The sequence below is a fragment of the Emydura macquarii genome, unplaced genomic scaffold (assembly GCF_026122565.2).
Source record: "Emydura macquarii macquarii isolate MOO-44397 ecotype Brisbane River unplaced genomic scaffold, CSIRO-AGI_Emac_v2 contig_1146, whole genome shotgun sequence".
Classification (NCBI taxonomy): Eukaryota; Metazoa; Chordata; order Testudines; family Chelidae; genus Emydura; species Emydura macquarii.
In genome coordinates this window covers 7065862-7092331 of record NW_027131283.1, presented here as the reverse complement: position 1 = coordinate 7092331, position 26470 = coordinate 7065862, and the positions used below count along the sequence as shown (strand labels likewise).

General features: G+C 40.1%; 1 protein-coding gene across 1 annotated transcript in view; it reads left to right on the top strand.

The window, feature by feature from the left end:
• AK9 (adenylate kinase 9) overlaps positions 1 to 26470 on the top strand; it is a 168975-nt gene that overhangs the window by 130370 nt on the left and 12135 nt on the right. Inside the window, exons 33-41 of the mRNA XM_067546583.1 lie at positions 2305 to 2518; positions 13656 to 13857; positions 15309 to 15455; positions 17019 to 17239; positions 21643 to 21839; positions 22061 to 22230; positions 23699 to 23797; positions 23877 to 23979; positions 25283 to 25397. Coding sequence (XP_067402684.1) covers positions 2305 to 2518; positions 13656 to 13857; positions 15309 to 15455; positions 17019 to 17239; positions 21643 to 21839; positions 22061 to 22230; positions 23699 to 23797; positions 23877 to 23979; positions 25283 to 25397 — 1468 coding nt within the window. The remainder of the gene's footprint in view (positions 1 to 2304; positions 2519 to 13655; positions 13858 to 15308; positions 15456 to 17018; positions 17240 to 21642; positions 21840 to 22060; positions 22231 to 23698; positions 23798 to 23876; positions 23980 to 25282; positions 25398 to 26470) is intronic.

The window sequence follows — 26470 nt, the reverse complement described above, 5'->3', positions numbered from 1 at the left end:
GAATAAGGAGTGGACTTCCCCAATGGGCTTAATCTGCAGCAAGTGGGATTTTGGTTAGGTATTAGGAAAAACTTTCTAACTATAAAGATAGTTAAGATCTGGAATAGATTTCCAAGGGAGGTTGTGGAATCCTCATCATTGGATTTTTTTTAAGAACAGGTTAGACACACACCTCTCAGGGATGGTCTAGGTTTACTTGGTCCTGCCTCAATTCAGGGGGCTGGAATTGATAACATCCCTTCCACCCTACATTTTTATGATTCTATCGGGATACCCTGTAGTCTTGCCTGTGTGCTGTCAGTATTCTGCTTCAGTTTTCAGCTCTGCTCCACAGCTTAATCAGTTCTGCAGTAATTTCTCTACCTCCACCAAGTCCAAGGGCTTTGAGTGAGTCTGTGAATTTAGGAGCGGGCATTTTTGTTTGTCTCTCAGTGCTTGCTCTCTGTGGCACTTTTCCCCTCCATTTTCTGCTCTGTCACAGAGAGACCAGCAGTGTCTTGGTAAAATAATAATATTGTTTCCTCAGGCCTGTCTGTGGATCTCTCACCCCTGCTCTTTGCTGGCAGTATTCCTTCCATTTTTTTCTTTATGCTGTACTCCCTGTGTCACAGCAGAGAGTTCTTTGCAAGTGCCTTCAATGGCCTGCCTGCACTCCTCTCAGTTTGTCTGTGTCCTTCATTGCAGCTCCTACATTGCATCACATCTTGAGGTCCCTTAACTAGTGTACTCTCTACTGTTTCTCAGGCTGTCTAGTCTCACTTACATTATAACTGCCTTACCCACAGTTCTTTCCAGAAAGATGTTTTTTCAGCTTCCTCTAGAATTTGTTCAGTGTGAATATCAGATTCCTCTCTGTGTGAACTTCATATCATCCTAGACAAGAGATTGCACTGGGTTGATATTATGCATGTTAATTTTTATTTTTCTCATTCTCAGGAATTTAAAAAGTCAAAGTAACTATTTCTCTTTTGAATGTTACAACATGGGCATGGCTGTGGCTAAAGTCACTATTGCTACATGGGTTTTAGGCTGCATTCTTGCAGTGTATGACAGGGCTGGTAACTTTGTCATTAGTGACATGCCACTTATCTAGAGAAGTCTCTGCTTCATGGGCAGTGTGTGCAAAGAAGCATTCAGTTCCAAGGTATGTGAAGTGGCAATATGGTTATGTTCATGTTCTTTTGTGTCATCAGCTGGAATAGTTGCTTCTCGTGATGCCTCCTTTGTGTTCAGGGTCTTGCTAGTAACGTGTGTTGTATAGCAACCCCCCTTGGTCTCGCCTATTGGCAGCAGTCTCCTTTGGCAGTGGGTCTGAGGTAATTCTGTCCCGACCTGGTCAAGTCTTTTGTCTCTTCCCCTCGGCACCATTCACGTGGAGCATTTGAAGCAGGCCTTACTTCAGGCCTGTGGAGTGTCCGTCCTCCCCACAGGGGAGGGGCAGGCAGTCCCAGTCCGTGTATATGGCCCAGGGAGGTATCTTGCCATGGCTCCTTCTCAGGGCTGTAGAGGTGGTGGTAAAGCCCTGGAGGATTGGAGAAACACCAGTCCTTCCTGCAGGCTGGGGCCAGGGTCTTTCCTTCTGTGCTGCTCCAGAAGTACTATGTCCTAGTCTGGGGCAGTCTCTCCTGCAGCTGCTAAAACCTGCTGGCAGCTCCTTTCTCTCCTTCTCCTTTGTTTCCCCCCTGCCCTTTAGGGAAAGCAGGGTTTAAGTACACCTGGAGCCCTTAATTGGGTCCAGGTGTCTCTAATAGACTGCAGTAACCTCTTCTCTGCCTGCAGGGAAAAAGGCCTTTAGCATTCTAAGGCTCACATACCGGCTTTGGTATATCCCTTTTGTAGCCATCTGGCCTGACTTTACCACACATGGTAAGGTTCTGGGGATACTGTTTGCTACATCCACTGTTTGTCCATGAATCCACGGTAATAGGGTGGGAGAGGAAAAAGATGTATGACAAAGGAGAATTACTTACTGATACTTCTGTTTGTCATAGTGTCCTCTTCTCCCATCCTACATACCTTCCTCCTCCCCTTTGGATTGTAAGCTATTGCTTGTATATTATTTCTTTCACTGTCTTGTATACCATATCCTCCCCTCTGGCCCTGGAAGTTCCTCTAACTCAGAGATGGAGTTCTGTCTGAGGCTTATGTAATCTGAGGTAGGGTTTCAGAAATCTTTGCTTCCTTCCAGTTGGTGTTTCCATAATACTGTGTCCATGAATTTATTGTTGTGGGATGGGAGAAGAGGAGACAATGGAAACAGAAGTATTAGTGAGTAACCTTTTTGCCATTTTGTATATATTACAGCTAAGTGAAGGAGATGTAATCAAGCCTTTCCAAAACCAAGACACTCCAAACTTGCCTGTAATCCACAGACAATATATTTATTTCTTTTCAAGCAAAGCAAATAAAGAAAAATTTATGAAAAATCCCATCAAATTTATCCGTCAGCCAAAACCCAAACCATCTGTGCCAGTTAAGATAGCAATTGTGGGACCTCCAAAATCTGGGAAAACTACAGGTAAGTTCCAGTATTTTCTAAAAGGTAGGGGCTTCCCTTATAATTGGGATTGTGTCTGCCCTAATCATTTTAGCAAGAAATTACAAACAAGTCATTAAAATTGTAGCTGTTGCCATGCACAGAATGCTGCAGTTAGTTTTCCCACTATCCTGTTCATCAGCCAGAAATATCTGTGTTCACCATCTCAACCCTGTCCCCACCCCTCAGGAAGGAATGATAGTCTTGTGGTTAAGGCCCTGGACTGGCACTTGGGAGATATGGGTTGTGTTGTGTTCCCAGTGTTGACAGACATCCTGTGCTAAGTGACTCTGGCAAGTCGCTTAATTTCCTGTGCCACAGTTCCAGTGTTCTGATTGTATGTCCTATCCCTATCCATCCGTTCCTTGTCTGTTTAGAGTGTAAGGTCTTCAGGACAAGTGCTGTTTGTATAGTGCCTAGCATAAGGATTTCTGATATTGGTTGGGTGGCCTGTAGGTGCCACTGTAGTACATATAATACTCCTTATATCCCTTACCGTGGGAAATCCAGTCATTGATGCTGGGAGAAATGTCAGGCTTATCTAGTATTATGCTCCCATTATATATCTGGGCATAGGGTAGAATAGAAACAGCCAGTGTAAAATGTCACATTTGCCACTGGGGAATGCCATATTCACTGTTCCTACTTTATATAAAAAATGGTAATTGTCAGAGTGGCCGAGTATCAGCCATGATACTTCTGGAGAGGTAAACAGGAAACAGAAAGGCACTATGAGTAGTTTCCCCAAAGGGAAAACAGGACACCATGTGGGGCTTGCCAGGACCGGCCTCCTCCACTAAGGTGGGGTTCACCCAAGCAGTGCCGATCCCTCCCCCCAGCATGGAGCTGGCCCAAGGCCCCATCCCATGGAGCTGGCCCAAGCCAGCCTGAGCCACTCTCCCAAGCCTCCCAAGCCTCCTCATCAGAGCTCTGCCATGCAGGGCTGGCATTGCCGTTCACCCCCTACAATGTTCCTCCGCGCCCCACTTTTTTGGCAAAACTGGGCATTTTTCCCATTTGCTCTTGCCAAGCAAATGGGACAAATGCCCAGTTTTGCCAAAAAGGTCAGAACTCTGGGAGAGGACTTAAAAAGGGGACTGTCCCAGCCAAAACAGGACGTATGGTCACCCTAAATATGAGGCTCTGTATTGGGTGCTCTTTTTGCCCCTCCCTCTGTGCCCAGGGTCTTTACAGAAATGTTAATAATGATTATAGCCAGACTCCAGTCACATGTACCCACCTATACCCCTTCCTAGATGGCATCCTGATCAGAGCTCTATCCCAGGCTACAGCACACAGAACCATGACTTGGATGCTGAATCTCCTGCAGGTACATGGTTTCGTCATCGAAGTCAAGAAAAGTTACTTGATTCCATCGACCAGAATAACTCTGGGTGTAGACGTAGAAACTTCAATAGCAAAAATCTATCCATTTCTATAAAGGTTCCAGAAAAATCTAAGATCTTATCACCATGTTCCCGGGCTGTCGGAGACCTACCATAGTACTGTGTCCTCAACTGCTAGAGCTTCTCGCTTCATGTATAGGGATCACTCCATCGGCATGATCACACATCAGGAGTCTTCAAGCCTTTATTGTAAAGATGTGGGACAACTCTCCAGAGCACATGAAAGATCAAGTGCAGGTCCCAATGCAAGTTTTCAGCCCCCTAAAATAGTTTCAGCCCAAGGCAATGTCTGTAAAGGCATGCTTGTATATCTTCCAGACTTTCTACCTCTAACAACTGATACAAGGCTTGGGAATGCTCTTGGAAACCTCAGTGGCTGCAGGCCTCTGGAGCACAGAAGAAAGAGCTCACAGCACAAACCTTCTAGAGATGAGAGCATTCAAGCTGATTGTATAACAGTGCCAGACCTTTCTAGAGGGGAGCTGTATCGTGGTTCATTCAGACAACATGACCACAGTTGCATATATGAACAACTAAAGGGGAGCAAGGAGCCCACACTACACATGGAAACAATGGAAATAATGAGGTGGGTGGAGCAGCTTCTCCTTTCCCTCAGAGCAATCCACATAAAGGGAACTTGAACCAAAAGGCAGACTAGCTCATCAGATGCAGGATCAACTACTCTGAATGGTGCCTGAATTGGGAACTTTTCAATCTTATTGTTCAGACATTTGTCTCCCTTCAGCCAACCTGTTTGTAAATCATATGAACACAGAGACCAAAATATTTCACCTGGGAGATGCACCGCAGATTGATGGGAACAGATGCTTTATCACACAGATTGCTGCAGATGGCCCACGCCCTTCCCACTCCTAGTGAAGTTGGTCCAGAAATAAAGTGAGAGCAGACCACAGTAATACTGATAATTCCCCATTGGCTGAGGAGACCTTGATTTTTTTTTTTAGACCTGATAGAGCTGAAAATGGAGGTGGACATTTTCTCACAAAGTCCTTTTTCTCCATCCAAACCTGATCTAGCTTCAGCTAACAGCCTGACTATTGAGCGAGAAGAGCTTGTATCACTGGGTCTGACCTCCAAAGTCATCAAGACTGCTTTCATCTGGGAGAATATTGATCCGTGTATTCCTCTGTCTGGGGCAGATTCAATAGCTGGTGCCAAGAGCACAGTGCCAATCCCAGAAATCCAGGAATTCCAGACATTTTGGATTTTCTCTAAGAAGGTATCATCAGAGGTCTTCAGCCCGGCACCATAGAACATCAGGTGTCTATTCTTAGTAGCATTCTGTTCGTAGGATCCTCCGGCTCCCTGGTAGAAAACTCCCAGATAACCAGGTTTCTTAGAACAGTCTGGCTATTTAGGCCAGCGAACAGACCGCTCTTCCCAAAAAGGGACCTACCACTCATGTTGAGAGCCTTGACAAGTCATCCCTTTGAAACACTGACTTTAGGGCTGGTATTCTACCTGTCCCTCAAAACTTGCTTTCTGATATCCACAAGTGTCAGAGCTGGCAGCCTTATTTAGGTATGTTTTCACAAGGATAAGGTAATGCTCAAACTCCAGAATCATTTCTTGCTAAGATAAACTCTTCTTTTGTTACGTGCACACTAGGGCACCCCATTTTTACCCCAATCCGTAGGGCTCAAGGCATAACCTGGTTAAGGCACCCCTCTTCCCCCATCAGTAGGGCTCCAGGGGAAAGGCACCTACCCTTACCCAGTTCACATTCTAGGGCTTAGGGTCACACATTCCCAGGCTATAGGGCTCTGGGCGTAACCTGGTTAATTGAAGTACCCACCCTTTCCCAATTTGTAGGGCTCTGCACATAATTCTCTGTGGGTTTGCAGGCTCTTTTACCAGTGAAGGAGCCTTATATAGATACAGTAATATCCTTATTCCCTATTAACAATTACCAAAACAGAATACACACACTAAGCATTCAATGCTCACCACTCCCAATAAGACAGACAAACTTCTTCTGGTGGCCAGTCAGCATTAGATCATCTGGGGACTCCAGCTTCTATAAATACACTTGGCAGGATGTTGTGGTCTGGCAGCTCTGATCTTGGGCTGTGTCCTGGAGTTAGGTTCCATAGAACTCCCTTTTGGAACTCAGTTTATATAGTGAAACTTGAGTCCTGCTTAGCTATACCTTAACCAATCATATTACAAAATAATTAATTGACCAATCCTAACATATTGCAAAATAATTATTTAACCAATCATGCTGAACCCCTTAATTGATTTAAATATTTCACACCTAGTTATGAAACAATCAAAGAACCAGAACGAAATCATTCAGATAAACAATAGAAAATTGGGTACCATAAAGACAAAACATTAAGAAGTTTAGATTTTTACAAACAAAACTGTTAAGTGATTCTTTGCAGACAGAATGCTATTAAACAAAGTTTTCTTTACACCTTTTAAGATGTTTCTTTATCTTGTGGAGGTAGGTACTATTAGGACAGTAGCATCTTCTTAACAGCCCGATACTGCATTGTCTTGGTGTAATTTCAGGAATGCGAAGATGTGACTACATGCTTCTTAGCTTATGGCTGCTGTCTCTCCTAATATGACTGCTATTGCTTAGTCCAAGAACAAGGCCTAAGCTTAGCCAAAAAACAAGGCATCAGACCGTACACCTTCTAAACTTCCCAAGAGGTTGTTCTTCCCTTGTTCTGCTTGAGACAATAGCATTGGATTGAAAAAATGTGGCACACCTTAGATGTCAGGAGAGCTCTCTATCTCAAATCCATGAGATCAGGAGTCCAATTTGTGTCTTTCCATACAAAATACCAAGGACTCATGAGTTTCCACATCCTCCACTGCCAGATAGGCTATGAATTGTGGAGGCTTACAAGGCAGCGGAGGTTCATGTTCTGGAACGGATCAAAGTGCATGCCACAAGATCCCTAGCAACCTCATCATGAGCAGAACAAGCAAGTGCATTCATCTCAGAAATATTCAAAGGGGCCACTTGGTCAACAACTAAAACTTCATTATGCGCTACAGGGTGGACTTTCTGTTATCCACAGAGGCTTCCTTTTGCAGGAAGGTGCTGCAGGCAGTGGCCAAGAAATAATATTGCCATTTGAGCAATTCTTTCAAGGGGGGGCTACTTTCTTTGTCTTTCTCCTGATTACTTCTTCCATAACCCTCCCTACATCTGTTTACTGCTTGCTAATATATCCCAAATAGTGAGAGATGCTGGGCTGCAGAATGAAAACATTTCATACTGATAATTTCCTTTATGGTAGCAGAGTCTCCCACAATCCTACCCACCCTACCATGGCTCATCGGCCAAAGGTCAGATATTATATGGGATTATTATCATGTGGCCATTTTGTCTACTATACATAATTAGTTTGTTACGTCTGGAATATTTGTTGTTAATATTGTTATACATTTTTTTCATAGCTTTGGAACAACTCAGCTGGTGGCAACCAGGAGCAAAGAGAGAGGGCCAGGATGCCAAATCTTTGATCCACCTCCATGAGCTGCAGAGTAGGAGGGAGTAGCTCAGATGTCTAGAATTGTGGAAGACACTGCTAGCAGAAAGGAAATTTTCAGTAAGAAATTGCCTGTTCCTCCAATAAGTTTGGATATAGTGGGAGAGCTTCACCACCCCATCAAGACATGGGATCAGCCCCAACAGATGCTCCAAGATCCCTTCCCTCTCTCATAGGAGGGACCATCCAACTCAGGACCAATGCTTTGCTTCTCTGTGGGGACTGCCACATTTCCCCTATGACTTCTCTCATTGGCATTACTGGGGTCCCTGGGTTCCATATATGTGAATCTGGTGTGACTCTGAATCTATAAGGTTGGTCCCAGTAAGGTGGCGCTGCCAACTAATAAGGCCATTTTAGAACCAGCTAAGATGATTTGGCACACTGTGGCCACATGTGCTCATACTCTGAAGAGAACGGAGGAGAAATATTTTGTGCCATCTAAGCAGGCAGAATACTTAATCTCACAGCCTACTCTGAACTCCTTAGTGCTGCAAGCTGTCATTAAAAGAAACAAGCAATACTACCCCAAGTTTATGCCCACTGATGAGACTAAACATCTAGACCTTTTTGGAAGAAAGAACTTCACTAAAGTGAGTTTACAGTTTTACATAGCACACTACCACTACGGAGAGAACGCGGGTCTGCGGCCCGACGGTCAGAGGGACCTGCATTGTGGGATAGTACCGCAGGTCCCCGTGGATGCAACGTAGGCCAACCTGGCCCAGCGGCTTCCCATCCTCGGGGACCAGACCCCGGAGGATCAGGGTCTGAACCTCGCCAGACTACTGCCGCAAGGCCAGGAGGGGGTTACCTGCGGCAGTGTCAAAATAAGATTTTAATAATGACAATAAGTTCTCAGAATTCACTAACAAACTTCCTCAAGAAGATAGACTTCAGTTCACAGCAATTATTAAGGAAGATAAATTGCTAGCTAAATTGGCCCTCTGGGCTTGCTGGATGCAGCAGATACAGACTCCTGCTCAATGGCAACCTCCCTAGTAATGCAAAGGGCTTCCTGATGTCAGTCTCTTCCCAAATAAGTCCAATCCATTGTGGAGAATCTGCCTTTTGAAGGAAATAACCTACTCAGTGAGAAGACAGATAAGTCATTACATTCCCTAAAAGACTCAAGTGCAACCCTTCACTCACTAGGTATATATACCCCAGCTCTGTGGAGGAAATACCCCAGACTCAATCTTACAAAGATGAGCTATTCTACCATCAAAGGGCCTATAAGCCCTCTAGGAGATGCCGGTGAATATGGCACAGTAAACACAAGGTCTCTGCTACCCGCATTGTCCTTCCAGCTTCAGCTTCCCTCCAGGAAATCCTTTTGAATGCTGCAAATTAATCCCCTTGCCACACTCACCTGTTCAAGACTCCCTTACCCCATTTGGTGGCCCCCTAGCTCATTTTTCCCAGGATTAGCATAATATCACATCAGACCAATGGGTTCTGGAGATAATCACCACTGGTTACACAATAGAGTTATTCTCACGCTGTCCCCCAAAGCCCTCTTCCCAGTCCTCATTCATGGACCCTTCACATGACAGGATGCTCAGACAAGCAGTAAACTCCCTGCTCCAGATGGGAGCTATAAAACTGATACCTCTTCAGCACAGGAGAAAAGGATGTACTTGATATATTTCCTCATCTCCCAAGAAGAAAGAAGACTGGATGCCTATTCTAGATCTCAGACAGTTTAATGTCTTTATCCACTGCCTTAGGTTCAGAATGATCACCCAGATCTCTATAGTCCCCTCACTAAATAAGTGTGACTGGTTCACAGATCTTGATTTAAAGGATGCTTATTTACACATAGACATCCACCATGCATATAAGAGATTTCTGAGATTCACTGTGGGCCTAGACTGTTAACAATACAGAGTGCTCTCCTTTTGCCTCTCAACAGCACCAATGGTATTCACCAAGGTTTTATCAGTAATGGCAGCTCACCTCTATCATCAGCATTCGTCATCCCCTACCTTGATGACTGGTTGCTCATGGGGAACTCATTTCAAGAAGTATGGATGGCAACCTTATCCAGATTCAGACTCCTACACTTCTTAGGGCTCCAAGTAAATATAGAAAAGTACATTTAGCTCCCACAAAGATGATAGATTTTTTTGGAGCAATTCTAGATTGTCAGCGCTAAAGCAATACCTACCTCAGGACAGATACCAGGCTATAAAGGCTCTCATCACTCAGCTACGGCTGAACTCTCATATGGCAGTTCAAACCCATCTCATCCTCCTAGGTCACGTGGCCTCATGAACTTATGTGACACCATTTGCCTTCAATGTCTACAGGTTTGGTTATGGACAGTATACATGCCAAACAAGCACAGTCTGGACAAACCATCTTACTCCCCCACAGAGTTCTGACTTCTCTCTCTTGGTGGGAAAACAGGGAGACAGTGTGTGTGGAGTTTCCCTTTATCCTTCCTCCATCCACAAAAAGACTAATTACAGATGCCCCCTTACTAGAGTGGGGAGCCCATCTGGATGAACAAATAGCACAGGGTACCTCGACCCATCAAGAATCCCAGTTGCATGTAAACCTTGTGGAGCTGCATGCAGTATACAAAGCCTGCAAAAAATTCTTACCATTTATTTGGACTTTTCACATTCAAGTCATGTCAGAGAACATGACAACAGTTTATTATTTCAACAAACAAGGGGGAGCAAGTTCCCCACCCCTTTGCATAAAAGCTGTCAATCTGGAACTCTCTCAGGAGTGGGCCTGTAAGGGTGCACAACACATGATCAGACAGCCTTAGCAGACATTTCTCCAGAAACCATAAGTAGGAGCTACAGGACTCAATGGTACAGAGCATCTTTCAGCAATGATAATTCTTGTCTTGGGATCTCTGCATCTCAAGAGAATAAGAAATGCTTGATCTACTGGTCCAGGACAGCTTAGGCCACAACTCTAGAGGAGATGCATTTCTAATTCAGTGGTTGGGACAACTGATGTACACATTTCCACATATCCCCTTTACCTCAGTTCTGGAGAAGATCAAACAATATGGAACATCAGTGATTCTGATTGCACCCTGGTGGCCCAGGAAGTTCTAGTTCCCGAGTAGTCTCCAAATGTCCTCACATCTGTGCATCCACTTCAGCTGTTCCAAGCCCTACTGACTCTAGACAAAGACAAGATCAAACATCCCAACCCTGCATTGTTCCATCAAACAGAGTAGTATTTGGATGGATGACAGATCTAGAAAAGTCATGCTGGGAGGCGATACAATCCATAATTAAAAATAGTAGGAAAGATTCCATGAGGAAATGCCACACAGCAAAATGGAAAAGATTCTTTGCCTAGTGCCACCATCGTCAGAAGCTTCCATGATTCCTACTATTCTGGGCTACCTTCTCTCTCTAAAAATGTAATAGCTATCTGTCAGCTCCTTCTGAGTGTACTTGGTGAGTATACTAAAAATGTTATCCTTCTTCTTTTCCAGAAACTATGCATGCCTTTTCCACACAATTGCCACCTCTGTTGGATACAAGAAGGCAAAATAATAATTGTCCTTGTCCTTCTGGTGGACAGCCATTCAGTCTTCACTTATTCTACTACAGTAAGGTTTCTGAAGGGACTGTTCTGAACCTTCCCTCCAGAGCCGAAACCTTGCCCAACATGGAACCTCAGTCTTCTCCTGTCAACATTGATGAATGCTCTATTCAAAACCTGAGCCTCATGTTAATTCATTCATCTGTTTGTGAAGGTCACATTGCTGGTTGCTATAACCTCAGCCAGAAGTATAGGTGAACTGAGGGCCTTATGGCTGACCCAGCCTATAGGGTCTTCCATAAAGATAAAGTTTCCTTGAGGTTACACCCTAAGTTATTTCTAAAATAATTGCAGAATTCCATCTGAACCAGGTCATTCACATATGTCTTTTTTCTCTGAAGCTCCAGGCCACCAGAGAGGACAGGAAGCTCTACTCTCTGGATGTCCATTGAGCTTTAGCCTTCTATTTAAATGGAATGAAATCCTTCAGAAAATCTCCCAAACTGTTTGGCTCCTTTTCTGAATGAATGAATGAATGAGAGGAAAAGTTATCTCCTCACAGAGCCTGTCCAAATGGATGTTGGGCTGCATCCTGCTATGTTATGAGCTCATTTCAACCCTTCCTCCTCAAGGTGTGAGGGCCCACTTGACTAGAACCAAAGCTACGATGATAGCTTCATTTTGAGATGTTCCTTTCCTAGAAATTTGCAGAGCAGCACAGCAGCAACGTGGTGCTCCAGCCATACCTTTGCGAGACATTACACTTTGGTTCAGGCACTATGGCAGACACATCTTTCGGCAGAGCAGTGCTCCAGTCTTATACAACAGGGTTCCTTGCACCTTCATCCTTAATAAAAATTCCTTGAGAGTCACTTCAAGTGGAATACACATAGGCACCATCACTCAAAAAAGAAAGGAGAGTTATTTACCTTGTACAGTAACTGGACTTCTTTGAGATGTGTGGTTCCTATCCGTATTTCACTACCCACCCTCCTTCCCATCTGCTGCAGAGCCTTATAGGCCATTCATGGTAGAAAAGTAACTGGAGAGGCAGTCAGCCTGGACCACCCCTTATGCCTTCAGTTTGGAGCACAAGCAGAAAAAAGGTGCAGGTATAGACCAATGGACATTGCCAGCAAAAATCTTCTGTTCTCAGGCATGTAGAGCACATGCACACCTCAAGTGGAATACAGATAAGGAACCACACATCTCAAAGAACTCTAGTTACTGTACAAGGTAAATTAACCCTCCTTTATTTAACTTTCAATTTTTAATCTCCCCTTCACACCCAGAAGTATAAGATTCTCTGTGTCTACTGCGATCCCCTGGAGTTCACTCTCATCTCTTACCAACCACAGCACTCTTGAAGCACTACTTTGTAGTCTGGGGTAAACTAGAAGAGGCTCCTTTCAGCACTCCCCTTAACTGTCCAGAAGCCAAGCATTCTGGATAACATTTTCCAAAGCACTGAAGTGCTCCTAAATCCCATTTTGGAAAGTGCTTATGTCACTTAGGAACTTAAATCCCATTGAAAGTCAGTGGCCATACTAAAAATATTACCCTTCTTCCCCAGAAACTGAGCATGCCTTTTCCACAGTATTGAAATAGTTTTTAATTTATTGTCCATATAACCCTGTAGTGCAAGGAAAATACTATATTAAATAAATTGGCAAATGGCAATGTTTGTCATTTTTTAAACTAAATATTAGTAGGAGATTGGGGCACCCTGATCGACAAACTGATAGAACTGAAATTCTCCTAAAATTATTCATGTACAGTTTGCCATTTTCTGTGACCATCATCATTCTGTAATTTCTGATTTTGTTGTCTGTTGTGTTTTTGTAACCACAAAGTTTTAAAAATCTATGCAAAATTAGATGTTTTGTATTTGTTTATTTTAACCAAAATCCTTTTATCATATTTCTTCCCCCCTGCCCACTCCTCCCCCCCCCCCCCCAGCTACTTGGGGGACAGTGATGAAGGGTCTCTACAGAACTGTAAAGCCCAGCGAAACCTAGCATCCAACAAAGCAGAATTTTAGTCAAAAGTAGAGTCACTTACATAATAGTGCAGAACACTAACCACCAGCTAAGTTTGGCCTTAAATTCATATTAACATTTTATTACAAATTGTCCATCTATCACACCAAGAATGTAGTACAGTAATTCAACTACATATAAGAAGAGGATGGCAATTATCAATTTATTTACCTTTTTTAATATTGTGGATTAATTTAATTTTCATATAAGTGATGATCTAATGGTATTGTTTACTGCCATACATAGAATGGAAAAGTACTCTTCAAGTTCCAGACATGTAGGTCTGCCACTGCATTTTAATATTTGAGAAGCAACATCTTGTACCTGCCATTTCAATCTTGGACTTGTACTAAGCAGTGACAGCTTTAGTAATGCAGACATTGCTTTTGGGGGTTGAGTGTCAATATTAATTGGATATTAATGCTTTTTAAATTATACATACTGTAAAAATGAACAAGCTTCACTTAAAGTACATGTTTGGGAAGTCCTGTGTCCTGGCTCTGTACCGGTAGCATACTACTTTTATCCTACGTTATGAAAGTCATAGTTTTATGGAAAGTGAACAAAATATTGTCTTGCATTGATGTCTAAGTGAAAGCTGAGTGTTAAAAACAATATTTTTCAGTTGCTAAGAAGTTTGCAAGTGTCTATGGACTAATGCGCTTATCTATGGGAGATGCTATACGACTAGTGTTAAACAATCAGCCAGAGAGTGAGCTGGCACTTATGTTAAAGTGGCATCTTCATAAAGGACTGACTGCACCTGATGAATTGGCTGTCCAGGCTCTAGAAGTGGCTCTGATGGATCATGTGTGCAGTACTGCTGGGTAAGAGGTTTGTCTGTTTTTTTTGTTTTGTTTTGTTTTTGTAAGATAACATTCCTTTCATAAGCAGTGATTTGAATAACCATAATGAAAAAGGTGGTTTCAATAAAACACCTGAATGGAACTGAAAATTTGTTCATTAACAAATTACACTTTGGTCCTGTCCAAAGCACAAATCAGGCTCTCCACTTCTGTCTTCAAAAAGAACTTTCAAGCATGATTTTCTACAATTGTCAAGCAAGAATATTCCACTTTCCTCCTTTAGCTTTAATATTTCATGTTTTCTGAAAGTCACTTTTTCAACCAAAAGGACAGTATTTTCATTGTACACTGAAAATTCCTGTTTCTTTCTCAATCCTGATATCTCCCCCAGTCTGAGACACAAGGACCGCACTTCTTACTACAAATACCAGTGGCAACTCAGACTTATCCATAGGGTTCTGGGAGTTGACTATACCCCTTCTGCCCTTGCACCAGTTTTTTTCTCTCTGTTACTGCAAATTGACAGTTCAATGCTCCCATTTTGTTTTTTTAGGAACAGCCAGCAAATAAAATCTGACTTTTGTCCCTTAACCCTATGGGACCCAAATTTCCAGGAGTCTGTCCCCAGAATGGAACCACCTGCCAAGTTGACCAAAGTTAAAAATCATCCCATTTCTTCATCTCTCCCACAAGCTCCAGGTGCTCTCTCCCAAAGAAGGGGATTTCTCACCGGACAAAGCAATACCAAATTGATTTCTGACATGCAGTTTTGAGCTTTGAAATCTGGATTGCATAAGCTTCCTTTGATATGTAGGTGTTGGAATGTTTTCGTGTATCTTGGCCCACCAATGTCTAATATGTGACAATTATGATTCCTTTTCAATATGAATTAGGCAAACCTTGAGTTAAGTATTAGATGTTGATTTAGATGTTATCTCTTTGGAACCTAACCCTCCTCCAGTCAAGTCACTAATTATGTGAGGACTAGTGGGGATTGTGGATAGCTATAAATAAATAGATGAGATCTCATCATTTAAAACTCCAGCTTTAAATTACTCAGAACCATCAGGTTGTGCACATAACCAGGCTATGTAACCATGTGTTTCCTACGCTTTTATGCTTGGCCTACCTCCCACACTTCCTCCAGTTTTTGATACACCCAATTCTTGTATTTTGTATTAAATGTTATTGTAAACTCTGTGGGATGGAGATGTGTCTTCCTATACATTTGTACAGCCCCTTGTACTTGGATCATGACTGGGGTTTCTGAACAATACTATAATACTGCTGCTAATTGTTGTTAATAATAGCAAATCTCTCATGCACTGACTTGAGAATGTAGGACCAGGCCCGTTGTATCCTTTTTGCTGTAATTAAAATATATTCTTGATATGTACTGTTTAGTCTTAATGGTGAATTAGGAACTGAAAGGGTTTTTTTAAACCTGTATTTATGTTTCTGTTTGCACACAGAGTTGTTATTGATGGGTATCCTGTAACAAGAAAACAAGTAAGCATCTTGGAAGCAATGAGAATAATTCCAGTGAAAATCTTTGAGTTACAAGTGGATGTAAAGGAACTTTTCAGAAGAGCGCTGATGGACAAAGAAAGCACAGACAGGTAGTGATGCTCACAAAGAATGATTATTTTATCCATGTAGATCTTATCATCTCTCTCTTAAGTATCAGTCTAAGTACTCATATGTCCCTCATCTGAATGCTGCTGAAAGTGACTACCAAAAACTGTATGTGCTAGCCTTGCTACTGAATTTTATTACTGATCCACACAAGAGTTATTAGTGTCAGTAAAACTGAGACTTAACTGTCTCTAACATAATCTGTCTCTTTTCCTTAAGTAAGAGTTCTCTGTAGGCCTTTTAAAGGTCAGGAGTAATGTTTTATTTTTTCAAAGTACAGTACACAAGTTATTTATCTAAAGTTTAAAATTTTCAATGAAAACTTCTCACTCCGTTCTTTGTTTTTCTGATGAGGTAAACCTTAAAACTCAAAAGTTATCAGTTTGTTTTCTTGATTAAAATAAAATAGTTTATAACTGAAGAGACTACCACAAAACCAGAACATTCAGTCTAAAAATTAAGTTGGATAAAAACCTTGTCCTTATTAGGTGAAATGTTTCCAGGAAATAATTCCAGAATGCTTTTGGCATAGATGTATGTTTTATTTGCTTCATCAAGAAATGACTACACTGCTTAATTGTTCATTTGCATCACAAAAAATTAACCTAGAACTATCTTTTTGCAAGAGTTTTTTACAACTCCCATTTTTAATTCCAAACAAGCTATATTTTGTAGGTCTAAATCATTCCAAATGTGCAATCTGAATAATTACTAAAAGGTAGTACTCCATAAAGAGCCTTATCTTGTTGCTTTAAAAAAAATCCCTAATATATGCTTTTGGCACTGTTTGAATAAAGAACCAGGATAGTCTATGCATTCAAACTAGATATTTATACTTTTCAGAATACTTGCAGCTAGATTCTAATCCAGATTTCTCTGAGAGTTTTACATAACATCCCAGTTTGAGATTAGTTGCATTTTTTTAATTGGATTAAATATATATAATTTCCTGAGTTTGGAGCCTGCATTTCCCTTAAACATATTTGAAGATTGTGTCTCCTTATCTCCAAACAAGAATCTGATGCTCACTTTACTTTTTTGGACCTTGATATCATAAATTTCCATTTCAGATACTGGATGCCGGATTGTGCCTATCACCATACCAACGGTCCCATCTGAAAAGGCTCATAAGTCTTTGTTTAGAGTAGGATTTAAAGGCATGTTATTACACTGTGTCCATATACATGTAATAACTAATATTCTAAATGTCCTCTTAAAAATATTCAGGCTAAAGTCAGGAAATAAACAGAGTGTAATTTGCTGAATTTTGCTTTGTTCCTGGACATGCACTTGGCTCCTCAGAATTGTGTATTGATAAGAATGAAAGACCATTTTTTCTGTATTAATAGCAATGTTTTTAATAACAGCTGTATTTCCTCAACAGTGTTTTAGAGTTTCAATAAGCATAATGTAAAAAAATATTGATAGTGAACTCTAATGTATTCAATCAGATAGTTGTCATCAGGGAAAAATATGTGTTCTATGCTTTTGATTCTTCTTATATCAGTGCTGTTTCTTAAATCATTGTTATTTTTTATTTTCTTTAGTCCATCTTATCCTATACATGACAGCTCACAGATTCTAGCTATCCAGAATTCCTGCTATAAAAAGCAAATTGATGCTATTAGGACTTACTACGAGGAGGAGCATCAGAACTGGTGTGTGGTTGATGCATTCCGCAGCAAGTGGTGGGTCTGGAACAAAATATTTGAGGAAGTTCAAGTGATCGTTAAACAGATCCAGATATATCTGGAAAGAATAAGAGAAGGTAAAAGAAGAATTGCTGTTTAAAAATAGTGCTTTCTGCTTTGTTTTAAGAAATTGTAATTTAAGGAATCCATTGTGTCACATTCAGATTCAATTTTAACTTGCTTCAAATTGTCCATAGCAATAATACCCAGGCAAAAAAATTTAATCTGGATTTAAGTTTCAGAGCACTTTTCAATTTCTTAGTAGTAATAAAAGTTTTACAAGAAAATAGTATTTATAAAAAAATCTGATATCTTGACAACAATGAGAATATGCATCATAACACTTGTTAGTTTCTGATATCTAATATGATGCAAAACACAACTTGCATAGATAGAAGCTGAACATGTTAGTTGGTCATGATTAATGCTATTGGTTTTAAACATGAGTCCCTTGTCTACATCGTTTTACATTAACAGTGAGTTTGTCTACATGGTGAGACAATGCACACTACAGAAGTGTGATTTCTAAAGCCTACTAATGAGTTGTGCATTAATGTAGTTCCTGCTGGTGCCCACTAAAAGTTCCCTAGTGCACTTTAACATGCACAGCACTATGTTAAAGTGCTCAAGGGAACAAAGTAAGTAGTCACGGAATAAGAGAAAATGGCCTCTCATGGCTCAGTAACTGGTTAAGAGATAGAAAACAAAGGATAAGGAATAAACGGTCAGTTTTTACAATGGAAAGAACTAAATAGCGGGGTCTTCCAAGGATCTGTATTGGGACCTGTGCTGTCCAACATAATAATAAATTATCTAGAAAAGGGGGTAAATAGTGAGGTGGCAACACTTGCAGACTATATTAAATTACTCAAGATAGTTAATTCCAAAGCTGATTGTGAAGAGTTACAAAGGGGTAATACAAAAGTGGGTGACTGAGCAACAAAATGGCTGACGAAATTCAATGTTGATAAATGCAAAATAATGTACATTGGAAAAAATAATCCCAACTATACATCCAAAATGATGGTTTCTAAATTAATTGTTACCACTCAAGAAAGAGATCTTGGAGTCCAGGATAATTATCATGGATAATTCTCTGAAATATCTGCTCACTGTGCGGTGGCAGTCAAAAAAACTAATAGAATGTTAGGAACTATTAGGAAAGGGATAGATAATAAAACAGAAAATATCATAATGCTACTATATAAATCCATGGTATGCCTACATCTTGAATACTGCATACTGATCATCCCATCTCAAAAAAGATTTACTAGAAGTGGAAAAAGTAAAGGGAAGGGCAACAAAAATTATTAGAAGCATGGAACAGCTTCCATATGAGGAGAGATTAAAAAGCCTGGGACTGCTCATCATGGAAAAGAACGGACTAAGGGGAAATATGATAGAGTTCTATGAAATCATGAATGGTATAGAAAAAATGAATAGGGAAGTGGGATTGACCCCTTCACATAACACAAGAACTAAGGGTCATGAAATTAATAGGCAGCAGATTTAAAACAAACAAAAGGAAGCACTTTCTCACATAAACACACAGTCGACCTGTGGAACTTATTGCCAATGGATGTTATGAAATATAACTGGGTGAAAAAAAATTAGGTAAATTCATGGAGAATAGGTGCATTAATGGCTAGTAATGCAAATGCAAACCCACGTTCCAGGTGACCCTAATTAAACCAATACAGTTTAATGTGTGGACATTGTAAAATCAATTTAAACCTGAATTATAGCTGTTTAGTTTGCACCTTTAAGTTTTCCAATGCAAGCTAAACTGCTATTACTGGTTTTAAATTGTGTCCACAAAAAGAGTTTGCATCAATTTCAGTAGATCCGTTTTTAAACCAGTTTAAGTTAAACTGGTGCAACTTCTCTGTGTAGACAAGCTCTAAGATGCATTTTCCCAGTGTAGACAAGGTCTAAGGACTTGTCTACATGAACATTTAGTTCACAGCAAGCTGGAGTATGAATCTACCCCGCACTAGCCTGCTGCAGACCAGTACACCCTGCTGATGTGCATTAATTTGTTAATATACTTTAATCTACTCCTGTTTCAAAGAGGGCTCTCACTCCACCTTGCCACAAACTAAAAGTTTGTGCAGGCAAACCTTAAGAGACCTCTTTCATCTTGTGACATATTATTACAGTTGAGATCTGCAGAGTTGGTTGAGCTGGAGCCTAGTTGATATGAAAGGGAGTTGCGATTAAGATGTTCTCCAGTAAGGCTCTTTAGCACTTTTTTAAATTTGCTTCCTCACTCCACAACTCTTGGGTCAAAGTAATTCGAGTTTGCTAACCTCAGGATTTGCTGCAGGGCTCATTTATTTCCTAGAGAGGAAATTTGTGAGGATTTGGGGTGTTAGGTAGTAGGGTAGAATCTGTTTGGGGGTTGAAGATTTGTTCATATTTTTGTGATTGCCAGCATAGTGTATCATGGAAGCCACTGGAAGAGACCATTTATTATATTTATATATTTGCAATGCTTGTTAAGGACGCTAAGCCTAGGACTGATGTTTTGTTTTGTAAACTGGTATAAATTAAAAAATACATTTATAAACCCAGAAAATTCAGAATTAAGTTTAATATTACAAGGTTTGCTTTTTGCAGTGGTGTTGTAGTTGTGTTAGTCCCAGGATACTAGAGAGACAAAGTGAATGAGGTAATATCTTTTATTGGACCAATTTGTTTGTGAAAGAGACAAGCTTTCAAGCAACACAGAGATACACAGAGGTCCTGAAGAAGAGCTGTGTAGCTTAAAAGTTTGTGTTTCACCAACAGAAGATGGTCCAATAAAAGATATTTCCTCATCTACTTTGTCTCTCTAACGTTTTCTTTAGGGGTTTTTTGTTTGTTTGTTTGTTTTTTACCCAAATGTACACTCAACCTAACAAAACATTTGTTTATTTTGTCTGGAATTCTTTTTTTTTGGGGGGGGGGGAGCGGGGGGAGGGAGAGAAGGATTTGTTGGTGAGGTTGGAAAGAAAGGAACCAGGAGTCATGGGAAAGCAGGAAACAGGAGCTTTATTTGGTCCTTGACTTCTTAACAGTCGTCTATGAGTTAGATACCTCAAATTCCCCAGGATCGATATGATTCCTCTTCTCCTACCAGCTGGTAAGGATTCTGTTGCTATCTGCCACTCAGTGCAGGCGTTACAGATTCTGCCACTGGAGAAGTACAGAAGCATCTTGCAAATATGTTTTGTCAGAGGATGGAATTTGATAACAAGGTCTCTCTGCAAGTCCTGCCTCTACTGCCAGGCATCTTCTGTGTGAGAAGACTGAGTGGAAGGGAACAGTGAATGGGAGTGATTACTATTTGGGGGGGGATGAGTACATTGATTCTATTTAGTTTTTTAAGACTGTATGCATACAAAGCATGCATGTGCAATTTTTACATTTTTATTAAGTTTAAATAAATAAATAAATCCATGCCCTCTTTGAAGGGACACCCCCATTTAGACAAATCTGCTGGCAATTGGGAGAATAAGAGTTGGTGCCTGAGATCCAGTAATACAGAAGTAGAAGAGAGATACTTTCTCTTCTTCCAAATGTAGCGGGTGTGAGGGGTGTAAGTGGCAAAGTAACATAATTTGCATTGATTTGGTATTAGTATGAGTACATAACAAATGTTACTTAAATTGATTTGCTGTTCTGTGGCGACCAAATTGCTTTTGTTTGGGGACCAGATTCAGTCCTGCCATAAACTGACACATTTTAGTTGTTGTGTCATTTTATACCAGGGTTGAATTTGGCCACAGCTATGCTTGAGGATGGTGCAATCTAAGTTAGAATGTTTGTGGAGGAAAGATGTGCTGGCTTATTTTACATCCTCTTTTGCTTCTCCTGTTACAACCCTCACGTTGGCACCCAAACTTCAGTCTTCTAAACTTTAGTCATAACCTAAATAATATTCAATTCCTCTTTAATCTATAATTTAAGATTCAGGCTTTTTAAATATAATTTGGATTTTTTTAGATGACACTTTATTCCAGGAGATCTGGAATATATCTGTTAGCTAGACCCTAGAGTTTGTAAGATTGGGGTGAATAAATGAGAGCTTTTATCACATCCTAATTTAAACTCATTTTCATCCATGTCAAGAATTCAAATAACAATTGAAATGTTCCTTTGCATCAGAGGAATGAAACAGTACACCCCAATGCAAAAGAATACCTCAAAGAAAGCAGAATAATAAATTAAGCATGTGTAACATCCTGCAACATTAGCTATTGTATATTTTAAGTAATTGCTAAAGGAAAGATTACCAAAATAAAACAGTAAAATATTTTGCAACCTAGTTATTTTATTAACCAACTATTTATAAAGATTGTCATTTGTGATTCTCATCATTGAGTATAACTGTTGCATTTCTACAATGGAAAATAATCTTCAAAAACTGCAACATTTTGTACTGCATGAGGAAAATGTTTAAACATTCCAAAATAAAGTTTTATTCTATTATTGACAGGGAAAGCAGCCAGTATTGCTGATTTATGTATCACACCCCAAGAACTGCAGTCTCGGCTGGGAGAGTTTGGACAATACTGTCCTGTCAGCTTCGCAGAAAAGGGTGAACTGGTTGACTGCTCTGTAACCTCATCATTGCAGTTTGCTGCAGAGTTTCGAGGACACTATTACAAAATGGCTTCTCAGGAGGAATTGGATGTAAGTATCCAAGGGCTTCAATGGCCTCAGTAAGGGTGGGGTGGGAGTAAGGATGGCTTTTCTAGGAGCAGGTCCTGCACCAGTCCTTTTAAAGGTAGGGAAGTAGCAAGAAGGAGCAGCAGAGCCAGAATGACATAAACCACTTCCGGTATAGCTTGTATAATGTTTATATAAAGCTGTGTTTCTTTCATGTTACAAAAGTTTATTTTCTCTTATTACAGAAATTCTTGAATGCACCAGAGTTGTATGTGCCACCATTAGCACCCCATCCTCTTCCCCCACTAGATATGCTACCAAAGAAACTGACAATGGCAGAAGTGAAGGCCCTATTCCCTAAAAAGGCTGAAATGCAAGGATATTGTCCAGTCACTTACCTAGATGAAAAACAAAGGTAAATCCTTACATTTCCCAGAAATTTTAATTAAAAAAAAAAAATAAGTACCCTGACAAAGTGCTGCTGTTCTGTTTTCAACAGGAAAAAAATTACATTTTGCCTTTGCAAAACTTTTGTAATATAAACTTTTGAAACCCACTTGGCTTTGGACTAATTATGAACCTGAAACATTGAAGAGGTTGCATAAAATATGAAGTGTGCTAAATCAGCACAGGTTTGTGTTCCCAAGGAAGCCAAAGCTCCTGCTCCTGTTTTTAGCTTTTTTCTAGTGGGCCCCAGTAGCCTTCTGCCCTTCATCCCTCCTGATATTTTCAGAGGGTAGCCTGTGACACTACCCCAATCTTTTTCTTGTATGGTAGGTGAGTGGGCAGCCAATAGGTCATCTCTCTCCTCCTCAAGATCTAAGTGTCTTTTAAGGATTGGTGACATGACTGGTCCTTTGTTTTCTGCAGTAGTGGGAGTTAAAAGCACTGCTGCTTAGCTGTTGTTGATGCCACATTAGCCCTCATTCTGAGACTGAAAGATATATACTACTAATTTGCAATTCTGTTAACATGGGTGTGCTCTGAAGTAGTTCTAATGAGCAGAATGAGGTAAGGCCAGCTAGTGGAGCATCCTCAAGAGCATCAGCTTCTACACACCTGCTTCAAAAGAAATAGCAGTAGGGAAGAGAGTTAAGCAGATGGCTACCTCTTGAAGACTTTGGGGGACAGACTGGGGAAGGTACTTATACTGTAAGTTTTGAGGCTGGTATTGTTCTTTCTTTTGTATTTTGTACAGTGCCAAGCATATTAATGGCACTTAATAAATAATAAATCATATAGGACTCTCTCCCCTATATTCTCCAGAGATGACTAAAAAAAGGGTGAGCTTGAGCCTTTTGGAGGGAAGTAGAGCTTGTGCGGAAGGGATCTTTGTTGCCTTATTTTCTATTGTAACAAAACTTGCATGGTTTGCATGGTTTCAGCCAAGATTTACTTTGGGTTTTCAAGTTGTTAATTTGCAAAACTGCACCCAAATTTCAGGCATCCTAAGAAGACACAAATTGAACCACCAGTATCGCACAATAAGGCCACAAAACTCTCCTAAACAGGTAGCTGAGGATTCACTCATTGTGGGAGAATCCGTGGCTGCAGTAGAGCCAACATAGCCAGCTCTACACTACCCCTTTTTCGCTTCAAAGATACTCATTCAAAGAAACAATCCCTGTTGGAGGTTGTTTACAAGCAAGTCTAGAGTAGGGCCCATGTTCCTTATTGAGGCAATGTACCTGATTCAAATTTTGAGCTATGAGTAGCTCTGTCAGTTGTGTGCTGAGAGCATGAACTATCATAATCAGTTGTTTTTGTAATTAGTAGACCTGTTGGATCAGAACAATCCCAATGTTTAATGTGCTCAAATAGCACAGGTGTTGCTTCATATTCCATGTAAAATATATACTGTCTTCCTTGTTCTGTCTTTTGAGATATGAAGCCTTGGTACCTGGCACCATTGAGTATGCTGTGGAATATCGAGATAAGCTATTTATTTTTGAAAGGGAAGAAAAACTCCAGAAGTTTATGAGGTGAATTTATTAATATATTTTAACTTTTAATTGTTTAATATTCTCTATGGTTTGAAAGCACTGAATTTCTGTGTCTTAGGTTACCAGAAAAGTACTGGAATCAGACGCTTCCACATAAACTCCCTCCAATAAAGGAACCAGTTCTACTTACTGCTCTTCCCCTGACTGGATACCTTGAACAGGCTAGTTTTTGCTTCTTAAATTTAAATTAAATTAAATTTAAACTACAATATAGGATCATACTAGGTCTTCTGTTTCTTGGTTTTTATTTTAAAATGTGATATTAATCTTAAATCTATTAATAGATATTGAATAAAAATCATGGTAATATACATATTTTCAGTTAAGAGATGATACTACAAGTATTTTTTAAATGGCAGTTGTTTGAAGTTACTTAGAGATTTGTAATCGTAAAGCAGTCCTGGGGAGATTTATTAATGGGCAGAATTCAGGTAAGGTGATCAAAGATACATGATAAACTGCAGAACAATATGATAAAATTTATTCCATGGTTCCTCTGTTTATTTTATGGCTGTCTAATTTATCCCAGAGTTATAACTGCTACATACATAGTGTTTTTGTATAAAATACATATGGAGCTAATATCCATGCCCATTCAATTTGTCACAAGCCTATGACCATGTCATCTGCCCCCTAATCCATCATCTGCCCCCTAATCCATTTTAGGTGGGATGCAACAGGTGGTATAAAGCTGACTTTTGTACTGCCCTAATATTGGTACTGCTTTGTGCATAGAGAGCTGCTCTAATTTATGCCAGCCTATAATGGTGATGAAGGGCCAAGGATACAGAGGACAGGCATGGCATACAGGCATTCCTGTTGTTGTTTTGTTTATTTTGCAGTTGCACTTTGGGGTCTGAATCATGGTCTAGTGCTGTTCTGTACAAACACATAACAAAAACACAGACCCTGCCCTCAGGAGCTTGCCTCCTTTTCCATACTGTGTTGGCAAAAAGGAGAGTGTGTGACATATTAATCCCTATTTCAATTCTGTGCCATTGAAGGATCACCCTTATTCTGGGGTGATCCTCTCTGTAAATTAAATGGGGTTCATGAACTGATTATGATAATAGTACAGTACAGAATAGAGCAGCTACATTGCACTGGAGGGTCTGGCCATGCATGTTTGTGTACAAATGTTTGCATACACTCACATAAAACTTACATGGTGTGGCTAACATTATGGCAACTTGCCATGGGGAAGTGTTATTGAAGTAAGTACTAACGAGGCATTTTTTTCTCTATAACGTATGGATGGAAAAGATAACTATTTAGGGTCTGATTCTACTCCTGTTAAAGTCAGTGACAAAACTCCAATTGATTTAGATGCTCAGACACCATGGTATATCAAAACTTATACAGATAGACTTGAATGACAGCAGGATTAGGCTTTTAATGTATTTTGGTATACTGTGTTCAAATCTTTGCTACATTGTCTTTTAAAAAATTGTTCTATATCTTTAGGGAACAGCAACTGCTTTAATAAAAGCTATGAATGAAGTGGGCTGCTTAAAGCCAAAGTTTCCATTCCTAAGTGTAAAGAAAACTGCTCTGTTGTTTGTGGCCTATCATTTAAAAGGTATGGTAAAACATATACTTGAGTAATAGCATTAACTGAATAAATGCAAGGAATAGTTTTATATAACATTTTTAGGTAAAAATGCAACCACTGACTTATCTGATTTCCCTAGTCTTCTGAAGTATGATTCTTTTAAAAATAAATAGTATATGTAGTATAATATATATTAACAAGTTTTTGGCAAATACATAGGACACCAAGGTGGAAGAGGTGTTAATAGTCCCCCGAAGAAATCTCATGAGACTCTAATGTTACTTTATCACTGCACTATGGAAATTTCCCTCCCAAAATTAACAGTTTTAAAACAAAATAACTAAATTGCTTTTAAAACTAGCTGAAGCTGTAGTGTAAGCCAGTCTTGGGCAACCTGAACCATTTTTAAAACTGGTTGGAGACACTGTAATAAAGGATGCTCATAGATCTGCATAACACACTTCTGTGACCAACACCAATTTCCAGGAAGGGATCAACCAAAATATCAGTACAGGACCCAACTGTTTTAAAAAACGGTTTAGCTGAAACAGATTTTAGATTCATATGGAGCATTAGAAGGTCTAAGACCAGCATGGAATCAGGCACTGATCTACTAAATTAGACCTAGTTATGATACAAAAAGCTGCATTGATAACTTTCTGGGGACAGACACAGGTCAAATGTACATGATGATGTAATTAGATCTTTTAGCAGCCTTTACCATAGTCAAATGTTGTTGACCTGCCTGATTGTTTGTGAAGTCACTGGGGAAGATTTCAAGCTTATGAGCTGTTGTACCATCAGTATGCTGATCATTTTCAGTTTTGCATTTCATTCTTATTGAACCTATGTGCTGGATTACCTTGCTTTCCCAGTAGATAGATAAATAGAATCCTTAAAGAAAATTTGCTGACTTAAACTCAGTTTCATAGAAGCCTGAAGTGATACTTGTTGATAGAATAAAACATCTTGTGGAATTGACAGGTGTCAGGACTGCTTCCTCCATTGAGGACATATGCCCAAATTTTGTCTCAGTTGTTCATATCAACTTATTATTTGACTCTTCACTGCTCCCAGTGACTAGTGTGACCTAAAGAACC